At 39.0% G+C, this 26,013-nt stretch overlaps 3 protein-coding genes and 1 long non-coding RNA gene across 4 annotated transcripts; 1 reads left to right on the top strand and 3 right to left on the bottom strand.

Moving 5' to 3' along the window:
• Positions 1-836: 836 nt before the first annotated feature.
• Positions 837-11,107, bottom strand: LOC101735413 (general vesicular transport factor p115). The gene is made up of 8 exons (XM_038018775.2): positions 10,868-11,107; positions 9,079-9,213; positions 8,066-9,009; positions 7,189-7,711; positions 6,456-6,636; positions 3,981-4,138; positions 2,719-3,033; positions 837-2,310 (listed from the first exon to the last, which is right to left on the bottom strand). The coding sequence occupies exons 1-8, from the start codon at positions 10,946-10,948 to the stop codon at positions 2,239-2,241; spliced, it is 2,409 nt and encodes an 802-aa protein (XP_037874703.1). The 5' UTR covers positions 10,949-11,107; the 3' UTR covers positions 837-2,238.
• Positions 11,108-11,527: 420 nt separating this feature from the next.
• On the top strand, positions 11,528-19,265 carry LOC101741560 (uncharacterized). The gene is made up of 6 exons (XM_004923899.5): positions 11,528-11,772; positions 11,936-12,185; positions 13,908-14,121; positions 14,599-14,677; positions 15,265-15,377; positions 15,967-19,265. Exons 1-6 carry the CDS (start codon positions 11,708-11,710, stop codon positions 16,149-16,151), a joined length of 906 nt encoding a protein of 301 aa, XP_004923956.1. The 5' UTR covers positions 11,528-11,707; the 3' UTR covers positions 16,152-19,265.
• LOC134200944 (uncharacterized) lies at positions 14,195-15,271 on the bottom strand. The gene is made up of 2 exons (XR_009976072.1): positions 15,120-15,271; positions 14,195-14,562 (listed from the first exon to the last, which is right to left on the bottom strand). It is a non-coding gene; the product is annotated as an uncharacterized LOC134200944 (long non-coding RNA).
• Positions 17,675-20,813, bottom strand: LOC101741422 (serine/threonine-protein kinase RIO3). Its single transcript, XM_004923898.5, has 2 exons — positions 19,298-20,813; positions 17,675-18,287 (listed from the first exon to the last, which is right to left on the bottom strand). Exons 1-2 carry the CDS (start codon positions 20,624-20,626, stop codon positions 17,811-17,813), a joined length of 1,806 nt encoding a protein of 601 aa, XP_004923955.1. The 5' UTR covers positions 20,627-20,813; the 3' UTR covers positions 17,675-17,810.
• Positions 20,814-26,013: the final 5,200 nt, after the last annotated feature.

Here is a 26,013-nt window from a genome sequence, read left to right as displayed (position 1 = left end):
GCGTTGGCCACTAGATGGCCTTGCCTCGATTAGTTTCTCATTGCTCCTGTAGATGGCAGTAACATATTAACTATATTTTTAATTAAGGATTTTGTAAATTTTCAGAAACCACAAATTGATAAAATTTAATCAATATGACTATTACAAATAGAGACTTGTACAATTTTTATTTTTTTTGTTTAGTAATACAACAATTAAACGCTATATCTTTAACAACATATATGTTTAGGGGCAACCGCTACGAGATGTCGCTAGTTTCCATACAAAAAATTATATGTGTCTTAAAGTATTTCAGTTTCAGAGCCTTGGTACCTAACAGCAATGACCCTTAATGAGCAACCGAAATGATGTGTAACGTTGATCGTTTTGTTTGGCCAATCCGTCTCCGTTCTGTATCGTTCTTACGAGGGTCTTAGATCAATTTATTAATATATCTCTTTTTATACTGTATAAACTGTTATATGTATGTATGCATGTATGTTTTTATGTATGTATGTATGTATGTATATGTGATTGAGTATATATGTATATATATATATATATATATATATATATACTTTTTTGTGTGTGTATTTATAACTTAATATAAATTTCATTGCACCTACCACTATTTAATTTACTCTGCGCTACCTTTGGTTGACTGGTAGAGAGTGCCTTAGGCATTAAGTCCGCCAATGTAAATTTTACATGAGGTGTAATAAATAAATAAATAAATGAGCAAGGGGGGTTCTAATGCGTTATACACACTAAATCGCATCGCAACTAAGAACGAGACTCCGGTTTCTTTCAACCGGTATATTATCGAAATGACGTGTTTGAAAAAAAAAACGACGACCCTGGATGAAAACAACATTCTTTATTTTTCAGAAACAAAGAAAATATTATAATAAAAATCTATTTAAACAATATCATCAATTTACAGTCCATTCTTACAGCCATTAACAATATATTAATTTATTCTAAAAAAATAAGACAGTTGTAATGGTAACACTAAAAAAAAAAGATTTATGATAATTTTCATTCCGAACATTATACAATTTGGACATCGTTTTAGGCAATTTAGTCTCCTTCGCAGTTTCAACGAAATATAATTATGAAGCTGTTAAAAGTAAGTCAATTTTATGTAACAAAAAAGTGCCCCTTTTATTGATATAACGCAGTGTACATAGCAACTTAGATTATTAAAAAAAAAACATAAAAAGTAGATTTTAGATTGTTTTATTGTATCCGATTTTTTTTGAAATCGTATGTTTTAAAAAAAAAGGTAGCTATGGATTTGAACCTCCCCATATCGGCACGCCTCGATACAAAAATAGCGGGTGTTCTATTCGCTAGGCCACAAAGACTATAATTTTGACTTGTATCAAACTGTATAAATATAATGCTATCTTTCAATTCAAACACTAATATGGGAGCACGAAGTCAGTCTACTGATGATCTGAAGTGGCTGACAGAATCCTTCAATGGTTACGTGGTTCGTTTAGTTTTTAAAACCGATATTTATGTTCTGATACACTATGTTGTTTCTTAATATAATGGCGAGCGACCGGCGCGCACCGTTAATGTTGCAAACTCTCAGCTATCTCGCCTTTAACTTAAAAAATAAAACAATAGTAGTAATCTATGAAATTGCAATTAACCTTTATTATTCAATAGTCAAATACCCTGACCGGGAGCCGAAACTTCTACGAGGGACATGTGGCATTAGACGAATGGATGTTAATGGCCCGCTCAGTAAATGACTCCCCCCCCCACCCTCCGCGGGACTGGACCCGGGCTGGGTAGGGGGGCCCGAGATCAACACTACAGCTAGACGGGCAGCTCGCTGGGGGACGCCGTTAGGGTACAGCAGGCGGCCCTGGCGGCACCCGGGATACCTCCCACGAGAGGACCAGCATGCCGGGTCGCTATTATAGTCAAATACCCCGACACATGTTCGATCTTTACACCACGAAAATGCGGTAACTCATTTTTTAAGGCATAAAGCTACACTAACAGTGTGATATAATTTTTAATCTTACAGATTAAGAGTCAGCACACACACATCATTTTTATATTGTCCTTGTACTTCAGCCGCGAGTCTGCAGGATATTGTTTCTGAATAAGCGATAAGCGCATATGTCCTCAACTTTAATATTACTGTATTATTTGTTTGTATAAATATAGATTCATCGGGATGTGTTCACAAGTCCCGAGGGCTGGTCTCCGCACAGGTCCGCGTGGGGGCGCGCGCTCCGGTCAGGGCTCCGCCGGGGCCCGCCCGCCCTGTGCAGACACCACGAGCTCTTTGTACTTGTTCAACTCCAAATCCTGAAAGCAATACAAACAAATATGTACTTAACAAATGTTCAGGATTAACTTCCACGGTGAAGGAATAACATCGTGTAATAAAAATCAACCCCGCAAAATTATAATTAGCGTAATTACTGGTGGTAGGACGTCTTGTGAGTCCGCACGGGTAGGTACCACCACCCCGCCTATTTCTGCCGTGAAGCAGTAATGCGTTTCGGCTTGAAGGGTGGGGCAGACGTTGTAACTATACTGAGACCTTAGAACTTATATCTCAAGGTGGGTGGCGCATTTACGCTGTAAATGTCTATGGGCTCCAGTAACCACTTAACACCAGGGCTGTGAACTCGTCCACTCAACCAGGCAATAAATAAAAAAACATGATTGTCCTGGACGCAACATCCTCCAGGTGTGCACGCGGCCACTCACCTGGTCAGCCACGAGCACGAGCAAGTCATCTTGGTCCTTCCTCAGGGTGACGAGTTCTTCCTCTGCCTTCCGCCTCCCCTCCTCAGCAGTTCTCAGAGCGGTCCTCAATTCCTCCACCTCACTTTCGTACTCGCGCAGTTTAGCGTCCTGTAGTTCGATTTTCTCTTGGAGCTCTCGCTCTTTGAGCTCAGCGTCGTGCGTGGTGCTGCCCCGGGGCGCTGCGGACATGGCGCCGGCGGCCGACACTTGCGCTTTTAACAGTGTATTCTCGTCTTTAAGGTGAGAATTTGTCGCTAGAGAGTCGTTCAATGTGTTCTGTAAGTAATAAGTTTTGGCTAGTAATCAGGCCTACACTAGAATTTCAACGCTCCGCCTTTTCCTCCGGACATCGTGTAGAGCGTTACTGAGGGATTCGCTGGAGAATGGGCTATAGCTATTCGTAAGTCGTCGTGGTCTAAAGGATAAGAGGTCCGGTGCATTCGTATCGAGCGATGCACCGGTGTTCGAATCCCGCAGGCGAGTACCAATTTTCCTGATGAAATACGTACTTAACAAATGTTCACGATTGACTTCCGCGGTCAAAGAATAATAACATCGTGTAATAAAAATCAAACCCGCAAAATTATAATTGGCCTAATTATTGATTGTACTCTTGTGAGTCCTCACGGGTAGAGACCACCACCCTGTCTATTTCTACCATGAAGCAGTAATGCGTTTCGGTTTGAAGGGCGGGGTAGCCGTTGTAACTATACTGAGACCTTAGAACTTATATCTCAAGGTGGGTGGCGGCATTTACGTTGTAGATGTCTATGGCCTCTGGTGAATACTTAACACCAGGTGGGCTGTGAGCTTCTCCACCCATCTAAATGACAATTGGCAGTGTGTGGTAACAGGGAAGTACTGTGAGTCCGTATGGGTCCTTAAGTACTAGTTTGGTTCTGCCATGCAGTAGCCACATGCCCCAGTTTGAAGGGCGGGTTGTTTGTATGTAGTTTCGTATTTTAACGAGCGAATTAACCCATAGACACAGCCCACTAAGTTTCTCGCCGGATCTTCTCAGTGGGCGTTTTCGCGTTTCCGATCCGGTGGTAGATTCTGCGAAGCACTGCTCTTGCTAGGGCCAGTGTAGCAACATTCCGGTTTGAGCCCCGTGAGCTCACCTACACACGTTAGGGTGAAGCTGAAATAGCCTCTCAAGGCTATCAGCATAGGTGGGAAAAAAATGGTACTGCTGTACTTCTAGTGGTCTGGCGGCGCGCTACCTGCAGGGTGCGGTTGTTGTGCAGCAGCTGGTCCAGCTGCGCCACCAGCTCGTGCAGGCGCGCGTCCTGCTGGCGGATGAGCGCGCGGTACTGCGCCAGGGTGTCGGGGTGCTCCGCCTCCGCGGGGCCCTCCGCCGCCAGCCCCGACAGCAGCAGGCCTGCGCAACCAACACGCTCGTCACTACTTGGGACTCTCGCGCCCTTGTGTGTTTGGGACATTAATCAACTGGGATGAAATTAAATAAAATGAGATGAGATGATATGGGATGAAATATATAATCTGAGAAAAGTGGTGGTCATTTACTGAGATTTTTTCAGTAGACTTTTTGAAGGATCACGAGAAGTTACGTCCGGCGGCTTTGTTTCATTTTCCCACATTTGTGCACTTTCACAGATATTAAACAGTTAATAAACCACCATTATCACACATTGAAACCCGAAGAAACACTAAATAGACAAAATAAAACAAAATCACACAACTTTACTCCTCGCGTTCTCGCCAAAAAGTCCATTCGTCGAGTTTACGTGAAAAATTTTTAACAGAAAATATGTTGAATAAATAAATTTATATAGTAGATCATAGAAGTATTTTTTTTTTTTTTTTTAAGAGATTTTATGACCTGGTATCTAAGACCTTTAAGTCATGTCTTATTTTACTTTATTTTCTTAATTTTATGAAAAATGATAATATGGAGTGAAATGAAATGAAGATGATTAATTTGTGACATTAATCAACTGGGATGAAATTTAATGAAATGAGATGATATGGGATGAAATATAATCGCAGTAAAATGGTGGTCATTTACTGAGATTTTTTCAGTGGACTTTTTGGAGGAACCCGAGAAGTTACGTCCAGCAGCTTTGTTTCATTTTCCCACATTTGTGCACTTTCACAGATATTAAACAGTTAATAAACCACCATTATTACACATTTAAACCTGAAGAAACACTAAATAGACAAAATAAAACAAATCACACAACTTCACTCCTCGCGTTCCCGCCAAAAAGTCATAGAAGTATTTGTAAACGTTTTGGTACAGATTATTTAAAATTGATGAATGTTATCTGTGCAACTGTGCGAATGTAGACTGATGTGGACTTTTTGGCGGGAACGCGAGGAGTGAAGTTGTGTGATTTGTTTTATTTTGTCTATTCAGTGTTTCTTCAGGTTTAAATGCGTAATAACGGTGGTTTATTAACTGTTTAATATCTGTGAAAGTGCACAAATGTGGGAAAATGAAACAAAGCCGCTGGACGCAACTTCTCGGGATCCTCCAAAAAGTCCACTGAAAAAATCTTAGTAAATGACCACCATTTTACTAAGATTATATTTCATTCCATATCATTTCATTTCATTTAATTTCATCCCAGTTGATTAACGTCTCAAATTAATCATTTTCATTTCATTTCACTCCATATTATCATTTTTCATAAAAATAAGAATATAAATTAAAATAAGACATGACTTAAAGGTCTTAGTTACCAGGTCATAAAATCACTTAAAAAAAGTGTGTGTGTCCGCTCCGACGCACGACTGGAGTTTACTGGATATAAATATAAATTTGTGTCAGTTGAATACAGTAAAATATGCATTTATTAAAAAAGCTTTATTAATAAATGATTTGTAGCGGGTTATATTCGGGTATCAACCCACTAACAGTTGATACGTTCAGGAATCGAACCCGAACGGCGTCCGGCCACAAGCAAAACGATGTCGGTAAATTAAACGAAACAATACGAGAAATAGTTCTATATTACGACAACACGATACACTACAGATTATTAACAAATTAACGAGACACAAAACAAACGACTAACAAATATATGAAAATACAATAATGAGAGAAACGCGCGATCAGTACGAGGCTTTGTGGCGGACTGCCGGCGCAGCAGCCCGGCGTCACCTGCGATAACGCGGCCGCGCGTTGGCTCCTGATTGGCGCGCGCACGCATCACCATGGCCAATCAGGCGCATAACGCATTTCGTGTGACATGCTATACTCTCTAGTACGATTTTGGTCCCCATAATTTTCATACCCCGGGCCTATATATGTAAATCGATTCTTAAGGAGTAAACTCCAAAAAAAAAGTAGACTGATGTGACTTGAGAGCTAATATAATTCATTGTGTCCTTTATAATAAATCTGATTAGAGTTTTATTGAAATACTGCCTAATTCCAATAAAATAGAATTTAGTTTTTTTTTTATTGCTTATATGGGTGAACGAGCTCACAGCCCACCTGGTGTTAAGTGGTTACTGGAGCCCATAGACATGTACAATGAAAATGCGCCATCCACCTTGAGATATAAGTTCTAAGGTCTCAGTATAGTTACAACGGATGCCTCATCCTTCAAACTGAAACACATTACTGCTTCACGGCAGAGATAGGTAGGGTGGTGGTACCTACCCGCGCGGACTCACACGAGGTCCTACCACCAATACAAATGTAGTAGGATGTTAGTGCGGATACTGACTCTCGTGTTCCCGGTACAAGTTGCAGAACTCGTAGTCGAGCGAGAGCAGGTGCGGCTGCGCCACGACGGGCTGCGGCTGCTTGGAGGCGGCGCTGTAGGGCTCCAGCCGCGACACGCTCGACAGCCGCGACACGAACGCCTCCAGACCGATGCGCTTCACGATCACCTGCTTCAGCGCCTCCTGCAACCGCGCACGTCACACTTGTACTACAGACACGGCTCAAGCACCGGTCATCGCTCTCGTCGAATCCGTCGCTGGCGACGAAAGGCTAAATGGAATGACTAAGGAGTACACAGGACACATCCCACTGAGTTTCTCGCCGGATCTTCTCGGTGGGTCGCTTTCCGATCCGGTGGTAGATTCTGCGAAGCACGGCTCTTGCTAGGGTTCGTGTTAGCAACGTCGTCAGGTTTGAGCCCCGTAAGCTCACCTACTGGTTAAGGTTACGCTGAAATAGCCTCTCAAGGCTATCAGCTTAGGTAGGAATAAAAAAAGAAAGGCACGGCAAGTCGCGCATCCTGATTAACGATCCCAAGTTTCAACCTACTTGTTCAAAACCAATCTATCTGAATCTATTTGAGTTTTTACCCCGGCAACACGGGTCGCGATTTGACAGTGCCTAGGCTGCCACGAGGGCGCTGGGTTCGGATTGAACACCATTGTTACACACAGGTAAACAGTCATGCAAGGCATGCATGGCAAGTTTTAAATCTGTAAATGAAAAAAAGAGACCTTGGTGTATTCGGGTACGGAGTCATCATTGTAGTGGTAGAGCAGCGCCAGCAGGAAGGCAGCTAGCCCCGAGAGCAGCGGGTCGTCCGTGTCGGCGGCCTGCGACACCGCCCAGCCCACGGCGCCCCCGCCCCCCAGCAGCGCGGCGGCCGCGGCCGGGCAGCCCGCCGCCCAGTGCGACAGCAGCATGAGCAGCGCCACCTGCGCCCGCGCGTCCGCCGCGCGCTGCAGCAGGCGCCCGCACTGCGACACCAGCGACTCGGGGGCGCCGCCGCCCGCCGCCGCCACCACCACGCGCAGCAGCCGCCGCTTCTGCTCGGGGTTGTCCCGCAGCGCGTGGGACAGCGCCACGGCCGCGAACCAGTTGGCGGCGGCGTCGCGCGAGAACAGCCCGCCGCACAGCAGCTGCCCGGCCGTGAGCCGCGCCGCCTCGCCCGCCGTCGGCAGCAGCGTCGACACCAGCGCCGCCTGCTGGCTCTCGTTCCGGTACAGGAAGCACTCGAAACAGTACAGCACCGCACATCTGCCCGTCAAATATTATTACTATTAGGCTCCATTTTTTTATATATTTGAAATGCTTCATCTGACGTATTTTAGCGTACATACATATAAAATTTACACATAAAGAAATATGCGTAGATAACGTGTGTGCGAGTTCATAAGCTTTAGCACCATTTTCACTGGGAACAACTTTACCTGAGCACATGAAGAAGTTTGTTTATTTATTGATTAATGTTTATAACTGCATTGCTTGGACGGCGGTCCTCGAGAGCATGGGCGACCTAATGGATGCTTCTGCATATACATCGTCAGCGCAACCACGACCACTCTAACAAGTGTCTGACTGAAGATAAGTGTATTGTTTATAAAACTTTACCTAAGTTGGAATGGCTGTTTCTCGTTGAGCATACACATGAGCAGGACGAGAAGAGTGGGTCGAGGCGGGTCGGAGGGCGCGGTGACCTGCGCGAGGTAGTCCTGCGACTCGGGCTCGGCGCGCACCGCGTCGGCCACCGCCAGGATGGTGTCGGCAAGCACGGCGGCCGGCACTCCGCTCGACATGAGCACGCCGCACAGCGCCGCCAGCACGCCGCCCGCCCGCACCGCGCGTCGACAGCCGCCCGCGCCCGCGCCCTGCCCGCCCACCAGAGCGCGCACCACCAGCAGCGTGACCTGCACGTTGGCCACGCGCTGCGCCGCCCACCCGGCCTCCTCGGCCTCGTCGTCGCGCGTCGCCAGCAGTGGTAGCAGACGCTGCACGTAGCTACCCTCTTTGAAGAAGTTCACATTGCTGCTGTTGTTCTTCAGCAGATTCAACATCAGTAACAGACAGTCTTCTACGATGATACCGCCCTCGGCGTGTCCTTCGCTCGCAATTATCTCAAACAATCGGTCGAATGTATTCTCGAACGCTACTATTTTCTGTATGTTGGCATTGCCCTTTGTCAGTTTTATTAAAAGCAACAATGTTTCGTTTCTTACGACTTCCCGGGTGTCTCCGAGGAGGTCTATCATCTTGGATACTCCCATTGGTTTGACTAGAATGATCTCTTGGATGTCACGGGTCCTGTTCGTGAGCATGAAAGTAAGTAGCTGTACGGCTGAGAGTCGCACGCGAAAGTCGTATTCGTCAAGAAGATCTAACACAAGCTGCACATTCTGTGGATCTTTAATGAACATTTCAGTGAACTGTTCCCCGATGTTACAAGGAACTTGGTGGTTGTCCTCTTCAACTTTGAAAAGAGTTGGAGACATAATATTTTTAAGGGTGTCAAGTGCGTAGTGTATCGTCTCATTGTCTGCTCTGTCTAATTCTAGTACCTGGGAAATTTAAGTAGCTATTAAATAATAATCAAGAATGAGATTTATGACCCACACACCAGTACTAACCTGACGGAGAGCATCCATGGCCTGGGCACCGACTTCAATGCGGTAGTTCTGCGAGAGTGCTTTGAGCGCACGGCAGCTGTCTCTGCGGTCTTGAAGCAGTGTAGAATTCGTAACGCGCTCCACTAGTCGCTCGACCTGTCCCACCAATGCCGTGTATTTCATTATTGCGTTTCTTAACCTATTAGTCTATTTTAAATTATAGTAAATCCTTAAAGAGCAAACCAAAGATTATTATGTAAACAAATACAAATTGCCAAAATTCAACTTTACTGATGAATTACTTAACTGGGAACCGTGAACAAATCATGCGCGGTCATTCTGCCTAAAATTAGGATTCCCTGTGCTATGGGTAGCAGAGACTGACATGTGTACATATACATGTCAAGATAACAGCATAAATAGTTATAATAATTTTATGCTTGACAAGTTATAATAACATATGAGTAGACAATTTGTTAAATTAAAATTACAATTGTTAAATAATGTCTTATCATTTCCTGCAAATTTTGTATTTTAATTGATGGAGTGGGAGTCTTAGCTTCAAGACACAATCTCCTAAAGTTAACATTATTAGTTAAATATTTAAATATTTTATGCTATAGTACAATGCTATAGGCAAAAAAATAAGTACATTCAGTAATACTTACTAAGCACTAGTAAAACTAAAAATTAGCATATTTTTTAAGGTTATGAACCTCAATAACAAGATTCTTTACGACTTGATCTACCTACAGAGACTTTGCTATTTTGCTGTCTTATATTTTGGTTAATAGCCAGACAGTTTTTCATTTGGTCCGTATACTACTATTAAAAGTATTATGGTTTCTAGAAAAAATATATTCTTATTGTGGTTTTTATTCCATATTGCTATATATATTCCAAATTTGCAAACTTGCAGCCTCTTGAAAATGTCTGAAGTCACATCACATTTTTAAAAATTGTACCATGATATAGTATTGTCATCAGTTTTTGCAAATCATAAACATATATTTTTTATTGCTTAAATACTCTTTTTATTGCTCACAAGAGGTCCTACTGCCAGTTTAATTAAAATAGCTTTTACAGTGTAATCTCACATTTACTATTCTGTTTTGCACTACGTACACAGACAGGCCGCTTAGCCTCATGTGGTTATTGTCAAAGACACTATATTATTATTTTTAATCAATTTCAATACTATTTTCTGCAAAATCTAGTAGCTCTTAGATTGACAGATAATTCTCTGCAACCTGCTCATTAAGAAAGCTTATTATAAAAAATGCTCATTATTAATTACGATAGCCGATGTTTTTACTAAATGTAAGGGCACTGTTCTCTGAGCCAAAAATAAAGTAAACTATAGTAGTAATCACACATCTACAGAGGTAGTTAAAAACGAAAACTGATCTTGATTTGCTGAATATAAATACTTTGTGTTCATATACAACATATAGCTGACGGCCTGCCCACAAGTCATGGAAACAATGCCTCCTCAGATTTATTTGATTGGAATGTCATCTAGTAAGATATAGTGAATAGTGCTGAATATATGAAATTATGGTGGCTTAAAGGAATGATCATCAGTTCAGTACAAAACGTAGCTCCGTAGGCGTGGTATTAGTCTGTGAGTGCATGAGAGATAAGATTTTGATTAATTTACAAATTAATTTAATAATTATATTTTATCTCAAATCTTTCAAATTGCTTGATGCTATAAAAGTCTAGTTTACATGAACAGTACTTGATTGGTATCTATAAATAGCCCGAGAGTAGACTATTATTCTAGAAATCTTATTAATAAAATGATCACCGTTTCAGCTGGAGACGGTGCGGCAGTGCCGACCTCTGGAGACCCCAGAACAGTCTTAATACCGCTTTTGAGGAAATCCATTTTTTTTACGTGCGTTGCTATACACTTTATACCTCTAGAAAGTAATTATAATAGAACTCATGTTTTATCACTTGTTATTTTTCGTGAAATTATGTTCAAGTCCTTTCCATAAATAAAAGACACGTCAAACCTTCAAACGAATTTGACAGTTGGTGACCGGTGCAATGCTGCCAGATGCTTATAGACAATTCTCCTACGACAAATTCAAAACCTACTAAATTCAAAATATTCATTTTTATCAAAATTTCCTAAGTTTTGTATTGCGTAAGTATATACCTAGGTACTCGCCGGGCCCCAAAGACATCACGACGTGAACGTCATCAATCACACTGAAACATGAGGTCGTAACCTCAAACGATGGCTAAAATGTTGGTCGTCGACATTTCATTATTGTACCAACTAAAAGGGTAACGCTTGAATAGGTATTGTATTAACTAAAATATTCATGATCATGAAAGCTAAACTAATAGCTGGACATGGCTTCTCGACTTCTTCCAAAACATTAATTGAACTCTTAATTAATTTTAACCAGTTTCCTGAGAGGCACTACCTACTTAACTTATTTTCATCAATTCCATTTGATTTAATATTTTGTTTCATTCTTTGACCTTTGATAAAGTAAGCATGCCTGTATAGACTACATTCCCTTCGTCTGCCTAATTGACTAATAAAACAGAAAAAAGTTAAACGTTACAAATTTACAAACAGTCCCTCAGTTTTTTTAATTATTTATTTTGATTATTACGTACAACATCGACAATGTCTACTGATTTAAACTCCAGTTTCACAGAACAATACATGAACATCAATACAAAAATGAAAAAGTAAATATATATTTTTTCTTATTGTAAATAATGTATTTCATAGCTTTAAAAAACTAAAAATGAAAATATTTTTTTAACATACTTTTTAACATATTATGACTAATATTTACAACTTGCGTTCAATCTAAAGCAAAAATGAAATATAATTACGTTGAATTTTCAGGCGTTTCATGCGGAAGCCAAATGTTTCTGAAGCAACAAATGAGTTTATAGCACTAGCGATACAATGTGAACATTCTGAACAGCCAACGTTTGCAGGGCATTCTTATGTGGGCGCTGCGAAATGCGAGGCCTCGGTGGGAAATTTCCTTGGTGAAGCAGAGCACTATATCTCTGCAGCCAGACAATTCATTAAAGCTGAGATGAAACTGAAGTCAATGAAATTCTACAGTCCCGAAAGAGAGAATTTAGAAGTAAGATGCTGGATTGAAATATCTTAAAGCAACATTTTCTTGCTTAGCCAACAATACTGTGCGAGATACATTTTCTTCATTTTCAACTAAGATTTAAAATTGAATCCTTTCATAAATAGCTATTGTGGCATATCATATACATATTATAGGTATCTTTAGCTAAGCAATGAATTGTAGTATTAGCAGCATTGTTCATGAAGTATACTGTTGTGAAAGAGATTATTTGTTGATTGTAAACCTTTGATTAATCTCACTTCTCTGGTTAGAGCAGAGTGTGATGATTATCTTATCCATAATTTACAAGTTTATGTAAAAACAAATTGATTTTTGAAATGGAAGATGTATCTACGTAATACTTTTATATTGATAATAAGCCTAGGCAACCCTCAAAGAATGAGTACTATTTGTTCTGGTTTTTCATGCATAATTAAAAGTAGTATAGAGCAATCCTGCCAAATCTTAACCATTTGAGACTGAGGTCTGCCAAAACCCTAAATCATACAAAAAACATTAGGTATATGTATAATATATTAAACATGATTTTTAAAGTAATTGATCAAATTAATGTGTTTGTGTTCTTACGGCCTGGCCACGGGGATCGACGGTGCGAACAGCGAAGCGGTGGACGAGGCGACCATTCGCGCAGCACCGTTTGCAGGCCACGGGTACTCACGTTCGCTGCCGCGACTAGTAAGGAAGTCCGATAGCGAAATGTCTATATCGAAATTATCTCGATATTGCTTACAAATTAATAGTTTTTTGGTTCAGGACCTATTATTTGGAAAAGATTGTAAAGTACATGATTTGAATAAGAATCAGAGTATACCTATAGATGGAGAATTCCACAAGAAGTACGAGAAACACTTTGGGTGGCTAGACTTCCAAATAGCAGGTCTAGCTAGTATTTCAGCTATATATTTTTTTATTGCTTAGATGGGTGGATGAGCACACAGTCCACCTTGTGTTAAGTGGTTACTGAAGCCCATAGACATCTACAACGTAAATGCGCCACCCACCTTGAGATATAAGTTCTAAGGTCTCAAGTATAGTTACAACGGCTGCCCCACCCTTCAAACCGAAACGCATTACTACTTCACGGCAGAAACAGGCAGGGTGGTGGTACCCACCCGCGCGGACTCACAAGAGGTCCTACCACTCCTACCCCCAGTAATTACGCAAATTATAATTTAGAGGGTTTCATTTTTATTACACGATGTTATTCCTTCACCGTGGAAATCAATCGTGAACATTAAAATTTGTTGAGTACGTATTTCATTACAAAAATTGGTACCCGCCTGATATTCGACTACCGGTGCATCGCTCAACACCGGACTCTTATCCGTTCGGCCACGACGAGTTTAAAAATATAAAAATTTTTTTAAAAAAAATATAAAATATAAAAATTTCGGCGTTCATTTTTCGCGGCGAAAACAACTAAACTCATTTAATCACTGCACTATTCGCCGCGACTACCGCTCGACTCCGTGGCTTGCGCCGTCCTTATTCATGCATTTGTTTTGCTCGCCCGCCACATCGTAAGTCGCCCGCGCGATTCGTTCGGTACATTCCACCGGTCGCTTCGCCGGTCGCCGGTGCGCGTGGCTTGTTAGGTACATTTCTATGTTCTTATTTTAGTCGCTAGACGCTTCGCCGTTCGCACCGCGCGAATATTCGTATCGGCGAATGTCCCGTGGCCAGGCTGTTACACTTCTGAATTTCCAGGCTGGTATAGGATGTTTTCTACAAGCACTGAACAAATATCCAGAAAAGTCACCCATTCGCACATCACTACTGATGGAATTAGCTAGCAACCTGTCCACCCTGGGACATAAAGCGGAGGCTATATCATACTACCAACAAGCACTGGATACTGTTGTGGATTATACTATGAAGTTGATGGCATTGTGGAATTTAATGATTTTACAGATTGACAGTGGTAAAATACAGTAAATCAGTTTATACTTTTAAATTTTTTCAGTCATACTTCAGATAATAATAATAATAACAACTAGGGGGACAGAGACTGATATATACTTGTATCGATTTAAAAATATGCATATGTATATAGATATTAAACAACCGGACAAAGGGCAATCAATTCTGTCAATTATAGGACTGTTTGTTAGATGTGAGAATTGAATTCACAACCATCAGCCCAGCAATCAGAAGCACTTATTACTGCACCAACGAGACACTTCATATGGATTTTTCGTCATGAGCATTGTCATAGATTCTGTAATATGTATATATCATCAGCCTTTATATCTTCACAGCTGGTCCTATATGTCTGTCAAGATTTCTCACAATTACCTGCTGCTTTGGCCCCATGCAAAAGATCCTCTTTAATAGGTTGTTGGTCCGCTTTGCAAGAAACAATCTACAAGAAATACATCTTTTTAAAATATTGTTACAGAAAAGTTCAGCATGGCACTTGAAACTTCAAACACAATATGTGACTCCAAACTGAATATTCCTGAAGACCTCCTCACAGAGTAAGTAATAATAATTATAATATAAAACAAAACTTTATTTAAAAGTTAGTTTGCACTATAATGTATTTGTTTATAAATTTCTTATGTAGAAAGTATTATTTAAACTTTTTATAATTGTAGATAGGCAGATGAGATTCCAGCCTATCTTATAAGAAACAGCTACTGCTTTTTAAAGAAACCAATATTGTCTAAACTAGTTCACCACTGTCAGTTATAAAACAAATCAGATGAAAGTCAGAAAAAGATGCGCCTAACACATTATGAAATGTTCTTGAGTGAAGTGAAGTTGTTGAGTAGGTATTCTTATGTGGTATAAGTAGTAGTGATAAACTAGTCAACAAAACAATCTATTAAGTAAAATAATAAAGGATATCTTAATGACTTATGATAGTTTTATGAAGCATTTTTTTTTCAAGCTACCATAAATACGAATATTTCTAACATTTAACACCAATCACACTGCATGATGTAACTTGTGTCTATTTGTTAACTTATATTGTCTATTTATGACTCCAAACGACTTAGATTTTAGTTCCGTATTGCATAACCTAGTATTAATTTATTCAAAAATACACATTATTTTTTAGAGTTCAAGTAACCAGGATACTGTTAGCAATTCTCGTGAAACCAGCCGATGAGGACAAGCCATCTTCATTGAAACAAGTATTTTTTGATCTAATGAATGATATAGAAACTGAAGGTAAGACTTAAAATTTCATAAAATAGAAATAAAAGAACCAAACCAAAATTGGCAAACCAAATAAATAAATAAAAACGTGAGCAGTTCACACACAATGGCAGTGACAGATTCAGAAGTTATATTATGTCTATCTTATTTTTTGTCTTTTTATCTGTCAACATAATTTATATAGATGTTAGAAAGTTATGTCATCAAAAATGATGTCAGCCAGGGTCCAGTTTAATCATAGTTAATATTATAGTATTATTATACTTAATATTTAATGCAAACTAAAATATGAAGAAGCGATATGCCAATCTTACATAGTAGGATGTTAGGCAAGAATACCTGATCAAGATGATACTTATACCTGTAGAGGTATACGACAATAGATCTTCCACCGAGCGAGTGAGATTGCTCGGTAGACCGACGGTCCGAATGTTGTTGTTTGGAGCTTGTGTATATGCAAGCTCATCTTGACATTGTCGTAAGCGAGATTCAGGCATCTGTCAAATATCTTGCGTTGTATAATGGCTACCCGCCACATAATTATTGAGATTATAGGTTAGTGTAGCCCTCTGTAATTATAAGAATGTATTTTCGATTTCAGCTCTACCTCTGAGTACGGACCTGCGGTTGAAACTGCAGTCAATAACAGTGAGCGAGCAGGAGGGAGATATGACGTCATTGGTTGCACTATTGGCCGACACGGAAGAGCACCTAGTTCCACACCAGACACAATTACTGCACCACATTATTTCTAAACAAAGGCTCGATCATTTGGGTCTTACATAAAAATCTCCCAGATACCGCTACGTTAGATGTAGATGTTCTACTCCAGTGAGCTACTTCTCACGTTTTTACTGTTATTGCAGTAGATATGCATATATGAGGGCGTCAGCGCAAAAGTGGCTTATGTTTACCATAGTTGGTATGGAGATAATGAGGTTTGAATAAATTTGATTTACTTTTACATTGCTTCGTACGCAAAAATAATACGCACAAAAGTAATATTTACAAGGCCATCTATTATCTATGGGTGAAACTAGGGATAGGCCGGTTTTGTATCAAAATTTATTATGTTTTAATTAAATTGCAACATAAAAAGCACGTTTATGAAGAATTATGGGTTAGGCCACTTTTTCGCTGACGACCTGATATGTAAATCACTATACTTATTAAGTAAGCTGAAACGAAGAGTTGGTTTTTTAACAGACTGACACATAGTAGTGCAAATTTGCATTTTAATAGTGATTTAATTTTCACAGAGACAGATTTTATTAATCTTTGGGAATGTCATCACGGGACGAGGTGGTGTAGCGAAAAATTTTGATTCGCTTAAGTATATGTGAGAGATTTACTTCGTTTTGAATTTATTTATTAGTCTCGTATTAAATAAAGCAAGATTCAACCGTTTAATTGTGTCTACGACTAACGAAAACCGGAGGAAATCCTACATTAAATAATGCCCACATATGATTCCATAACCATCTCTTATGTGAAAGGTTTTGCCAGTTTCTCTCTATTACTAAACCACATTCTGAATTGATGGTAAAGTTTGATAATTTGAAAGTGCCTGTAAAGACCTAGTTTATTAATGAATTCCATAACTGGGGCCTGGAGCTAAAACGGCCCAAAGTACTTTTTTGTATGAAATGAGATTGTAGTTTGCCAATTTATTAAAAAAGAGGGATATTTATGTGTTAAAAAGGCGTTAGTTTATCAGCAATCAAATAGCAGTAATCTTTTGCCATTATACAATAGGACGTAATTAATAGCTATTATTTTTGGTTAATTGTTCTAATGCTTATTTTTTTTTTTTATTGCTAGTTGGGTGGACGAGCTCACAGCCCACCTGGTGTTAAATGGTTACTGGAGCCCATAGACATTTAAGACGTAAATGCGCCACCCACCTTGAGATATAAGTTCTAAGGTCTTACGTATGGCTGCCCCACACTTCAAACTGAAACGCATTACTGCTTCACGGCAGAAATAGGCAGGGTGGTGGTACCCACCCGCGCGGACTCACAAGAGGTCCTACCACCAGTAATACTAAAAATAATTAATAGTCATTGATATTGGCCCAATTAATACCAGATTACAGAATTAATTTTGATATTTTGGTTTTCAGATATTTATTAATTTTAAGTAATTTGTAAAGAACATTTAGATTAAACAATTGTCTATGTTAAAAATTTTACTTATATTATCATTTATGTTCTTTTATGTGATATCCTTAAACAGACAACACATCTAAGATAATTCATACAGCAACGAAACACAGACACACATTGATAGAAATATCAAAAGAAAGACAATTATTAAAATAGTATTTTTTCATTTATTCTTGCTAATTAGACAAGATTCAGCCACATTGACTACTCTTTTATTTTGTCATATTCCGAGACACCTATTTATTTGTCAATCATTTCCATAATTCCGCTTTAGTTATTATTAAGACTTTTTCTCTACTCTACTACTAGAGGTGTCTCCGTCTGAATTTGTGGGTATAGTACCCTTAAATTCATTACCAAAACATGATTCATCATCGATAATATCTCTACAATCAGAGGTTTTAGAAGCTGTTGAAGTTATTTCATTGTCAATCTTGACTTCATTACCAAAATTGGCAGCACTATCAACAGTTTTACTTTTGGCAGCATGATTCCACATTTCCTCAAATTCATCTTCTTCATTATCATCACTTTTATCACTTTTAGCTTTCTCTTCATTGGTTTTCTGCCAACAATATTCAAATGGATAGCTAACGTTTCGATTATCATCGGGGGCGATTTCAAATCGGCATGCCAGAGAATTGTATGTGGTATGAACTCCTTCCAATAAGTTCACATCAACTTCATTAAAGCCGGTTATTGATTTAAAAAGTTCTTCTGCAGTTTGCACATGTGAGACCCCCTTTTTTTCAAAGAACTGTAATGAGAAACAATATTAAACATTTTAAAGTATTTTTATACCACTTTAACCCTTAAAGTAATAGAAGATAAAGCATATCTGCTGTAATAATGGTAATGAATACATAAAATTATGAAATTGAGCAACACACCATTATAAATAAGTAATGTATGAAAAATATCACCACTTGAATTGTTTCATCACCACTTGAACATTGTTTTTATGTAAACTCATTTTTTTTGGATTTCTTTGATGTTATTTATTGAATAGATTAACAAAAATAGAATTAGATGTTAAAAGGAGCCACCAAACTTGACACAATAGGTTGTGCTCAATTTGGCTGTATAACGGCTGACTCCGTTTTATTTTTTTATTGACCTTGTTGGCATACGGCTAACCTGATGGTGAGTGGTTACCGACCTACTACTACGGGCTTCAGCAATGCCAGGGGCAGAGCCAAGCTGCTTCCTACCGTTGATATTACAGCAATTTACTTTTTATAAATTATCTATGTTGGTGTATATCTATGTTATTTATACTGGTATATTATGCCTTCACCGTAGGAGAAATTCATAAAATTGTTTTAAGATCAATTGAAAAAGTATCTGTCAGATTTTTATTCCTTACATATTTAGCACTATAAAAAAGGCCAGTACTGAGAATCCTCATCCTGAAGTCTTCAAGCCTAGGAGGCTTTTTTAAATTATATTATTACATATTTAAGCCTACGTATATTTATATTTTTAATTATATAATTAATAAAGCAGTTTGAAACCTGTTTAGTTGAAACCATTTTATTTATTTATAAAGAAATGATTCAGCTTTACTCCTAAATAATTTAAATTTAATGTAAAAATAGATAGATTTAGTAAATTTTGTGTTATAATTAATATAAAAATAAATTAAATTTTCGCATGCCTAAACAGGCGAAATATATGAAGCTATGTCCTATATCTTGTAAACTATATTTCTGGCGAATAAAGATTTTCTTTCTTTCTTTCTTTCTTAATAGAAAACGTAATACTCACATTGACAATATTACGACAATCTCGAAGTAAAAACTCCAACCCGTTAGGGTGGTCAGGTTGCACAGACTGAGAAACATCAATAAACCAGCATTTATTATCCCACCAGAGAATGTTATACTCTGATAGATCAGCATGAATCAGATGACCAACATTGTACATTTTATGCATACTCTCCACAACCTCATTGTAAACACTGTGCCATTTATCTGACCTTAAGATTATGTCTCTTAGCTTGGGGGCTGGCTTGTTATCCTTCCCAATAAATGACATTAAAAGTATATGTTTCTTCAAGCAGATCATATCCGGACAGTTCAATCCTATCTTCTGCAAGCGCATCATGTTGTGCATCTCCTTCTCAGCCCACATGTGTACAATTTTTCTTGGATTTTGTTTCGAGAAGCGATCTTTGAATCTATAATCGGCTTCTATGTATTTGTCTCGAGTTTTGAACTCGTTAAGAGTTGTTTTGAAGACTTTAATAGCACATTCTCTAGGTACATCTAAGTCAGGATAAGTTGTGTCACCATTAGCATGTAGAACAACAGACTCCTTTCCTGTTGAGATGACACCATTGATATCCTCTAATACCCCATTGTTAATAAGTTTGAATAGTATCAATCTAGTAGGCTCATCCAGGCCCATTTCGGCTGTAGCTTGACTCTCCTTTCTGTCCAACATTTTATGTTTACGTGTATTGTGATATCTCGTCTGTTCTTTCAAATGATTAAATACAGAATTGGAGAGTTTCATATCGAAGCCAGCGCCATCTCCAGTGCATACTTCCGGAGGGAATGCCATAACTTTACAAGCATTCCGCCTTCCAGTGATAACACTGTCGTGTTTGGTGACCATTGCTCCATCTTTTATGATAAATCCGCGTTTCGGAAGGCTTGCGAATTCCTTTTCGTTTGTTTCGAAGCGATCCCAGTCTTTCTTATCGCCCTCAAAGTCATCGTCGTCTTCAGAGTCGTAAATCAAATGCGATGGTACGTTGCGGTAATTATCATAGGAAACGGATACTTTAGCATCTCCATTACGTTTTTTCTCTACGCGTTTGATTTCGTCATCGTGTTCTCTGTCGAACTGACATTGCAAAACTTTTGCAATAATCGCGTCAGAGTCACAATATTCCTTTGCGTTGCAGCTTTCTATTTCTTGTAACAACTCAACTGGAACTTCATTAGAGGTGCCGACATGGTGCTCAGAGAGATGTTCTGCAAATTTTATCTCTTCTCTAACCTGAAGGTCTCTTGCAAATTCTTCAGACATGATATCCGACAGCTTCTGCGCCTCTACTGGTGCTGTCACTTTTTTCCAAGGATTCGACATGACTATCTTGTTTTAATTAGAATAAAAAACAATGTTAAACAATTTATAAATAAACTTGTAGAATATTTTATTTCTTAAATTATGTAGTATTATGTAGGTACCTACACATATGTTTAGCAAATTCAAGACAGATATTAATAACTGTATAATCTGTGGAAGACAGGCAGACCATAGATTATACACTACAACATAGATACCTATTATAATACACTTCATATTTGAAACACTAAGGCTGTTTTCCAATTAGAGCACAAGAGCGCATTATGTGGCATAATGCTCAACTAAGCTTCAGCATAATTCGGCATTGTGCGTTACTGAGTCGCATTATGCTCTGTAATTGGAAAACTACCATTAAGTAATGGTTAATTTACAGTCGCATTATGCTCTGTAATTGGAAAACGCATAATGCGCGCTTGTGCTGTAATTGGAAAACGGCCTTAATTAATAAGTGTACCTACTTATGCTTCAAACCAGACCTGAAACAGACTATGAGCAAACTAAGATGTACAGTTTGCACATACCTAAATAATACGTGGACACGCCGTGCGTCGTCATTGTGGTGTCAGGTTATTTTATTATATTATCAGGGCAGTGCACTTAGCAACACGCACTCGTTAAGACGTTACCATCTGTGCTTAACCGACATAATAAAGGTGCTCAAACAACACACTAACTCTTTGGAACTCAACAAACTTCCCCTTGGACCCCAACATCTTTTTTGGTCCTTCGAGCCGGATTCTCGCATGTTTTTTGTGTCTCTTACAACAGTGGCGAATCGGTTCGGCTGGCCTCTCACAAGCGAGAATCCCCAGCTGCATTGAGACAAGGGCGCACACACTGGGTAAGAGTGCATAAACATAGTGAGATTTGGATACGACCAATTTATCAAAATTGGATCTTCGTGTCGTGAACTACGCCTAGCTGTACTTGTCACCGTCAACTACGTGCCAAGTTTGGTGAGCTATCACATTATTTCATAACATCAACATGGATAAACTTGAACTTCAATCAACTTGTTTCGAGAATATCAAGACTTTGTGTACAAACTACCGCAAAGATTCTTCGTCTCGAAAAACTGAAGAGTACCTCAACATACGTTTGTCATCTTTGGAAGAACAGTGGAGAGACTTCGAGGCGAGAAATGCCTTATTACTACTGGAACTGGAAGACAAAACTATACATTATTTCTCTGAAGACGTTTACAACAAAACTAAAGAAATGTATCTAGCAACAAAAACAGACATAAACAACAGACTTAAATACTTGAAACAGCAAAAACATAGTGTGAATTTTGATTTAAGTGACATTTCTGTTGACTACACTCAAGACTGCGAGGACGGAAAATCTGAAAAAATACAACAACTTTTAAATAAACAAGAATGCAATTTTAATGCGATTTATCATGCATTGTCTAAAATTGACATCATTAGAACTAGTGAAAAGTGGGAGCTGGAAGATAATTTTAACATTTTAAAATCGAAGTGGGAGTCCATCGACAAACTGCACTGGGAAATTGACTTTCAGCTGAAGGGGTCTAACGATCACTATTACCGCATGTACTCAGATATCGAAGAAAAATATGATGAATTGAGAAAACAACTTCAATCTAAAATTTGGTCGAATGCACACTATCAGCAGTCGACACCGAGAATGGAATTACCTGATTTTTACGGAAACTACAGTAAGTGGATCTCTTTTAAGGATCTGTTTCTCGAAACCATCCATAACAACCCAACAATTAACAAAGCGCAAAAAATGAAACACCTGAAAACCAAATTGAAGGGGGAAGCAGAAAGTCTGGTACAGCATTTATCCGTCTGTGCTGAAAACTACAACTCCTGCTGGGATATTTTAGTGCAACGGTATGATAATCGCCGCCTACAATTTTCATCGTTTTTCAACACGATGATGAGTCTCCCTGTTATACATCAGCCCGACGCTAACAATCTCAAGAAAATGCATGACGTCATTAAGGAATGCATGAACGGCATAGCTAACATCGGACTGGATACGGCAACGTGGGATCCAATGATCGTGCATTTAATGTTACCAAAATTAGATTCAACAACTTTAAATGATTATATGAACGACATCCGAGATCACAGAGAATTACAAAACTTGCAAGATTTTTTATATTTTTTGGAGTGCAAGTTTATGGCATATGAAACTGCAAAATCAACAAAATCTGTAAAAAATACCACTTCAGAAAAAACATCTCATTGGAAACCGGCTAACAACAAACAACCTGTAAAAAAATTTACATATGACTCTAAGAAAACTTATAACTATCACGCTACTTATGGAAAATGCCCGAATTGTAATGGAAATCATGTTTTAATGCAATGTGCTAAATTTATTAACATGGATACTGCACAGCGAAACCACACTGTTGCGAAATTGAAACTCTGCAAAAATTGACTCTATAGCCACAATAACGAAGAATGTAAATCAGCGAAAACGTGTAAGGAGTGTAACATGAAACATCATACCATGTTGCACAACGTGAACTGGAAAATTCCAGCGAATGGTAAAAATAACTTTGGACAACAAGCCTCCTCTTCTCAGCAACAAGCTTCGAATCACTTATCATCGGATAAAACTGAAATTTTACTAACTACAACTCTACTGAAAATAAAGGCTTATGATGGCACTTATGTAAAACTTAGGGCCCTCTTGGATCAGGGCTCACAAGTAAACTTAATAACAGAAAATGCCGCTCAGATATTACGCCTGCCGAGGAAAAGGTTCGCTGCTACCATCTCGGGGGTTGGTTCAGTATCTGGTGATTGCAGGGGTCAACTAAACTTATCTTGTAAATCAATAAACTCTGAATACGACTTCGAAATACAAGCACTTATAATGAAAAAACTTACAAATAACTTACCGAATGCTACTTTCGAAAAATCGAACTGGCCTCATTTGGAAAACTTAAAGCTGGCTGATCCTGACTTCAACATCTCTCGCCCCATCGACTTACTACTGGGTGCCGATGTTTATTCAGACATTATACTCAATGGAGTTTTAAAAGGAAGCTGTCAATCCCCTGTGGCACAACAGACACATCTAGGATGGATCCTATGTGGGAAAATGAAAACGTTTAATTGCCACGTGACCTTGGTGAACTTTGATGAATTAACAAAGTACTGGGAGAGCGAAGAAATACAAAATTCTGAAGATATTTCCAAGGACGATCAGTGTGAACAATTTTATTCGGAAACAGTACAACGTGCTCCCGACGGAAAATATATTGTGAAGATGCCACTCCGCCCTGACCTTAAAGAAAAATTAGGTTTATCGAGACCCATCGCTGTCTCACAATTTTTACAACTGGAAAAACGGCTCGCTAAAAATAAAAAACTTTCAACTATGTACAAAGAATTTATCAGAGAATATGCGGACCTGGGCCACATGAAACTGTCGCCTCATATAACATCCACCGACTGCTACTTACCACATCACGGTGTTTTGAAAGAGAGCTCTACAACAACCAAATTGAGAGTAGTCTTTAATGCATCTCAAAAAACATCGAGTGGTCACAGTTTAAACAACCTTTTGGAAAAGGGCCCCAACCTTCAAAAAGATATTCAGTCGCTTATTTTGAAGTGGAGAACATACAAATTTGCCTTTACTGCTGACATTGAAAAAATGTATCGTTGTGTGTGGATAAATGATGATCAGCAACACCTACAAAAAATTATCTGGCGAGATTCACCAGAACAACCTTTACAAGAATATAAACTTTGTACGGTGACCTACGGTACCAAACCCGCTCCTTGGCTAGCCTTACGTACACTCAAACAACTCGCCATTGATGATGGTCATAAGTACCCTACTGCAGCTGCAGAGGTCCTGGAGAACCACTTCTTCGTAGATGATCTTGTGAGTGGCGAAAGGTCATTCGAAACCGCCAAGGAGTTACAGCGGTCCCTAATCGATTTACTAAAGGGTGCGGGGATGAATTTACGCAAATGGTCCAGCAACTATCCAACTTTATTAGAAGACTTACCTAAAGAGCAAATTTCAACAACAAACAGCTTCGATTTCAAAATTGATGAAACATCAAAAACGTTAGGACTTACCTGGAACACTAACAGCGACACATTTCACCTAAAATGGCCTGTGAAGCAAAGTACAAAACAACTAACAAAAAGACTATTATTGTCTGAAATTTCTAAGTTTTATGATCCGTTGGGATGGCTGTCTCCGGTGACCATTACTGCAAAATTACTATTTCAAAAAGTCTGGACTCTAAACATTGATTGGGACGATGAAATTCCCCAAAATATTGAGAAAGAATGGCAAAAACTAAAAATAGAATTGCCTTTCATTCGTAACATAACTTTGAAACGATGGATTGGCGAAACAAAACAAAATATAGAATTACTGGGTTTCTGTGATGCAAGCGAGAAAGCTTACGCTTGTGTTATATACAGTCGCGTGACAAGTTCCAACGGAGTTCCAGTAATTACGCTACTTGTATCCCGCACACGGGTGGCTCCTATAGCACAAAAAACCACGCTGCCGAGGCTTGAACTGTGTGGCGCCTTACTGTTGGCTAAACTCATGGAAAAAACTCAGAAGGCTTTATCGGAATACAATCTGAAAATTCAAGCATGGTGTGACTCGCAAGTAGTTCTCGCGTGGCTCCAAGGGGACACTGCTAAAAGGGAGGCCTACATATCCAATCGAGTTACAAAAATCAAACGGATTATACCTACCACACAATGGCGTTACATTAAGTCAGAGCATAACCCTGCCGACTGTGCATCGAGAGGCATGCTACCAAGTAAACTAATGACCTTCGATTTATGGTTTCAAGGTCCTACATTTTTGAAGAAAATTGAAACAGATGAGATTGCAAACTACAAAACATACCATACAAACGTTGGCTGCAAAGAAAAGGAAAATCAAGAGACTTCGTCAAATCACGAAAAGGATAATTGGATAACAACCTTGTTAAATAAATGCAGTTCATTAACAAAACTTTTCCGAGTTACTGCTTGGATATTACGTTGCATAACAAATATGAGCGCTAAAAGGAAATCTGAGGCCCCGTATCTGACTACTACCGAACTAACTGCAGCAAGAAAAATTATTATCAAACACATACAACAAATACAATTCAATCAAGAATATAAACAACTTTTGAAAAACGAAAATGTGTCGAAAAGGAGCGCAATTATGAAGCTGAACCCTTACTTAGACGAAGATAAGATAATTCGCGTGGGCGGCCGCCTCCAAAACTCAAACTTACCTGTGGAAATGAAAAACCCAATTATCATACCACATAAAGGTCGATTAACGCAACTTTTGATTGAATATTCCCATATAACTACACTGCATGGAGGAGCTCGGCTAACGCTGACTTACATACGACAGCGATATTG

Source organism: Bombyx mori, chromosome 3 (assembly GCF_030269925.1).
Source record: "Bombyx mori chromosome 3, ASM3026992v2".
NCBI classification, from domain to species: domain Eukaryota; kingdom Metazoa; phylum Arthropoda; class Insecta; order Lepidoptera; family Bombycidae; genus Bombyx; species Bombyx mori.
This window is presented reverse-complemented; position numbering and strand designations above follow the sequence as displayed.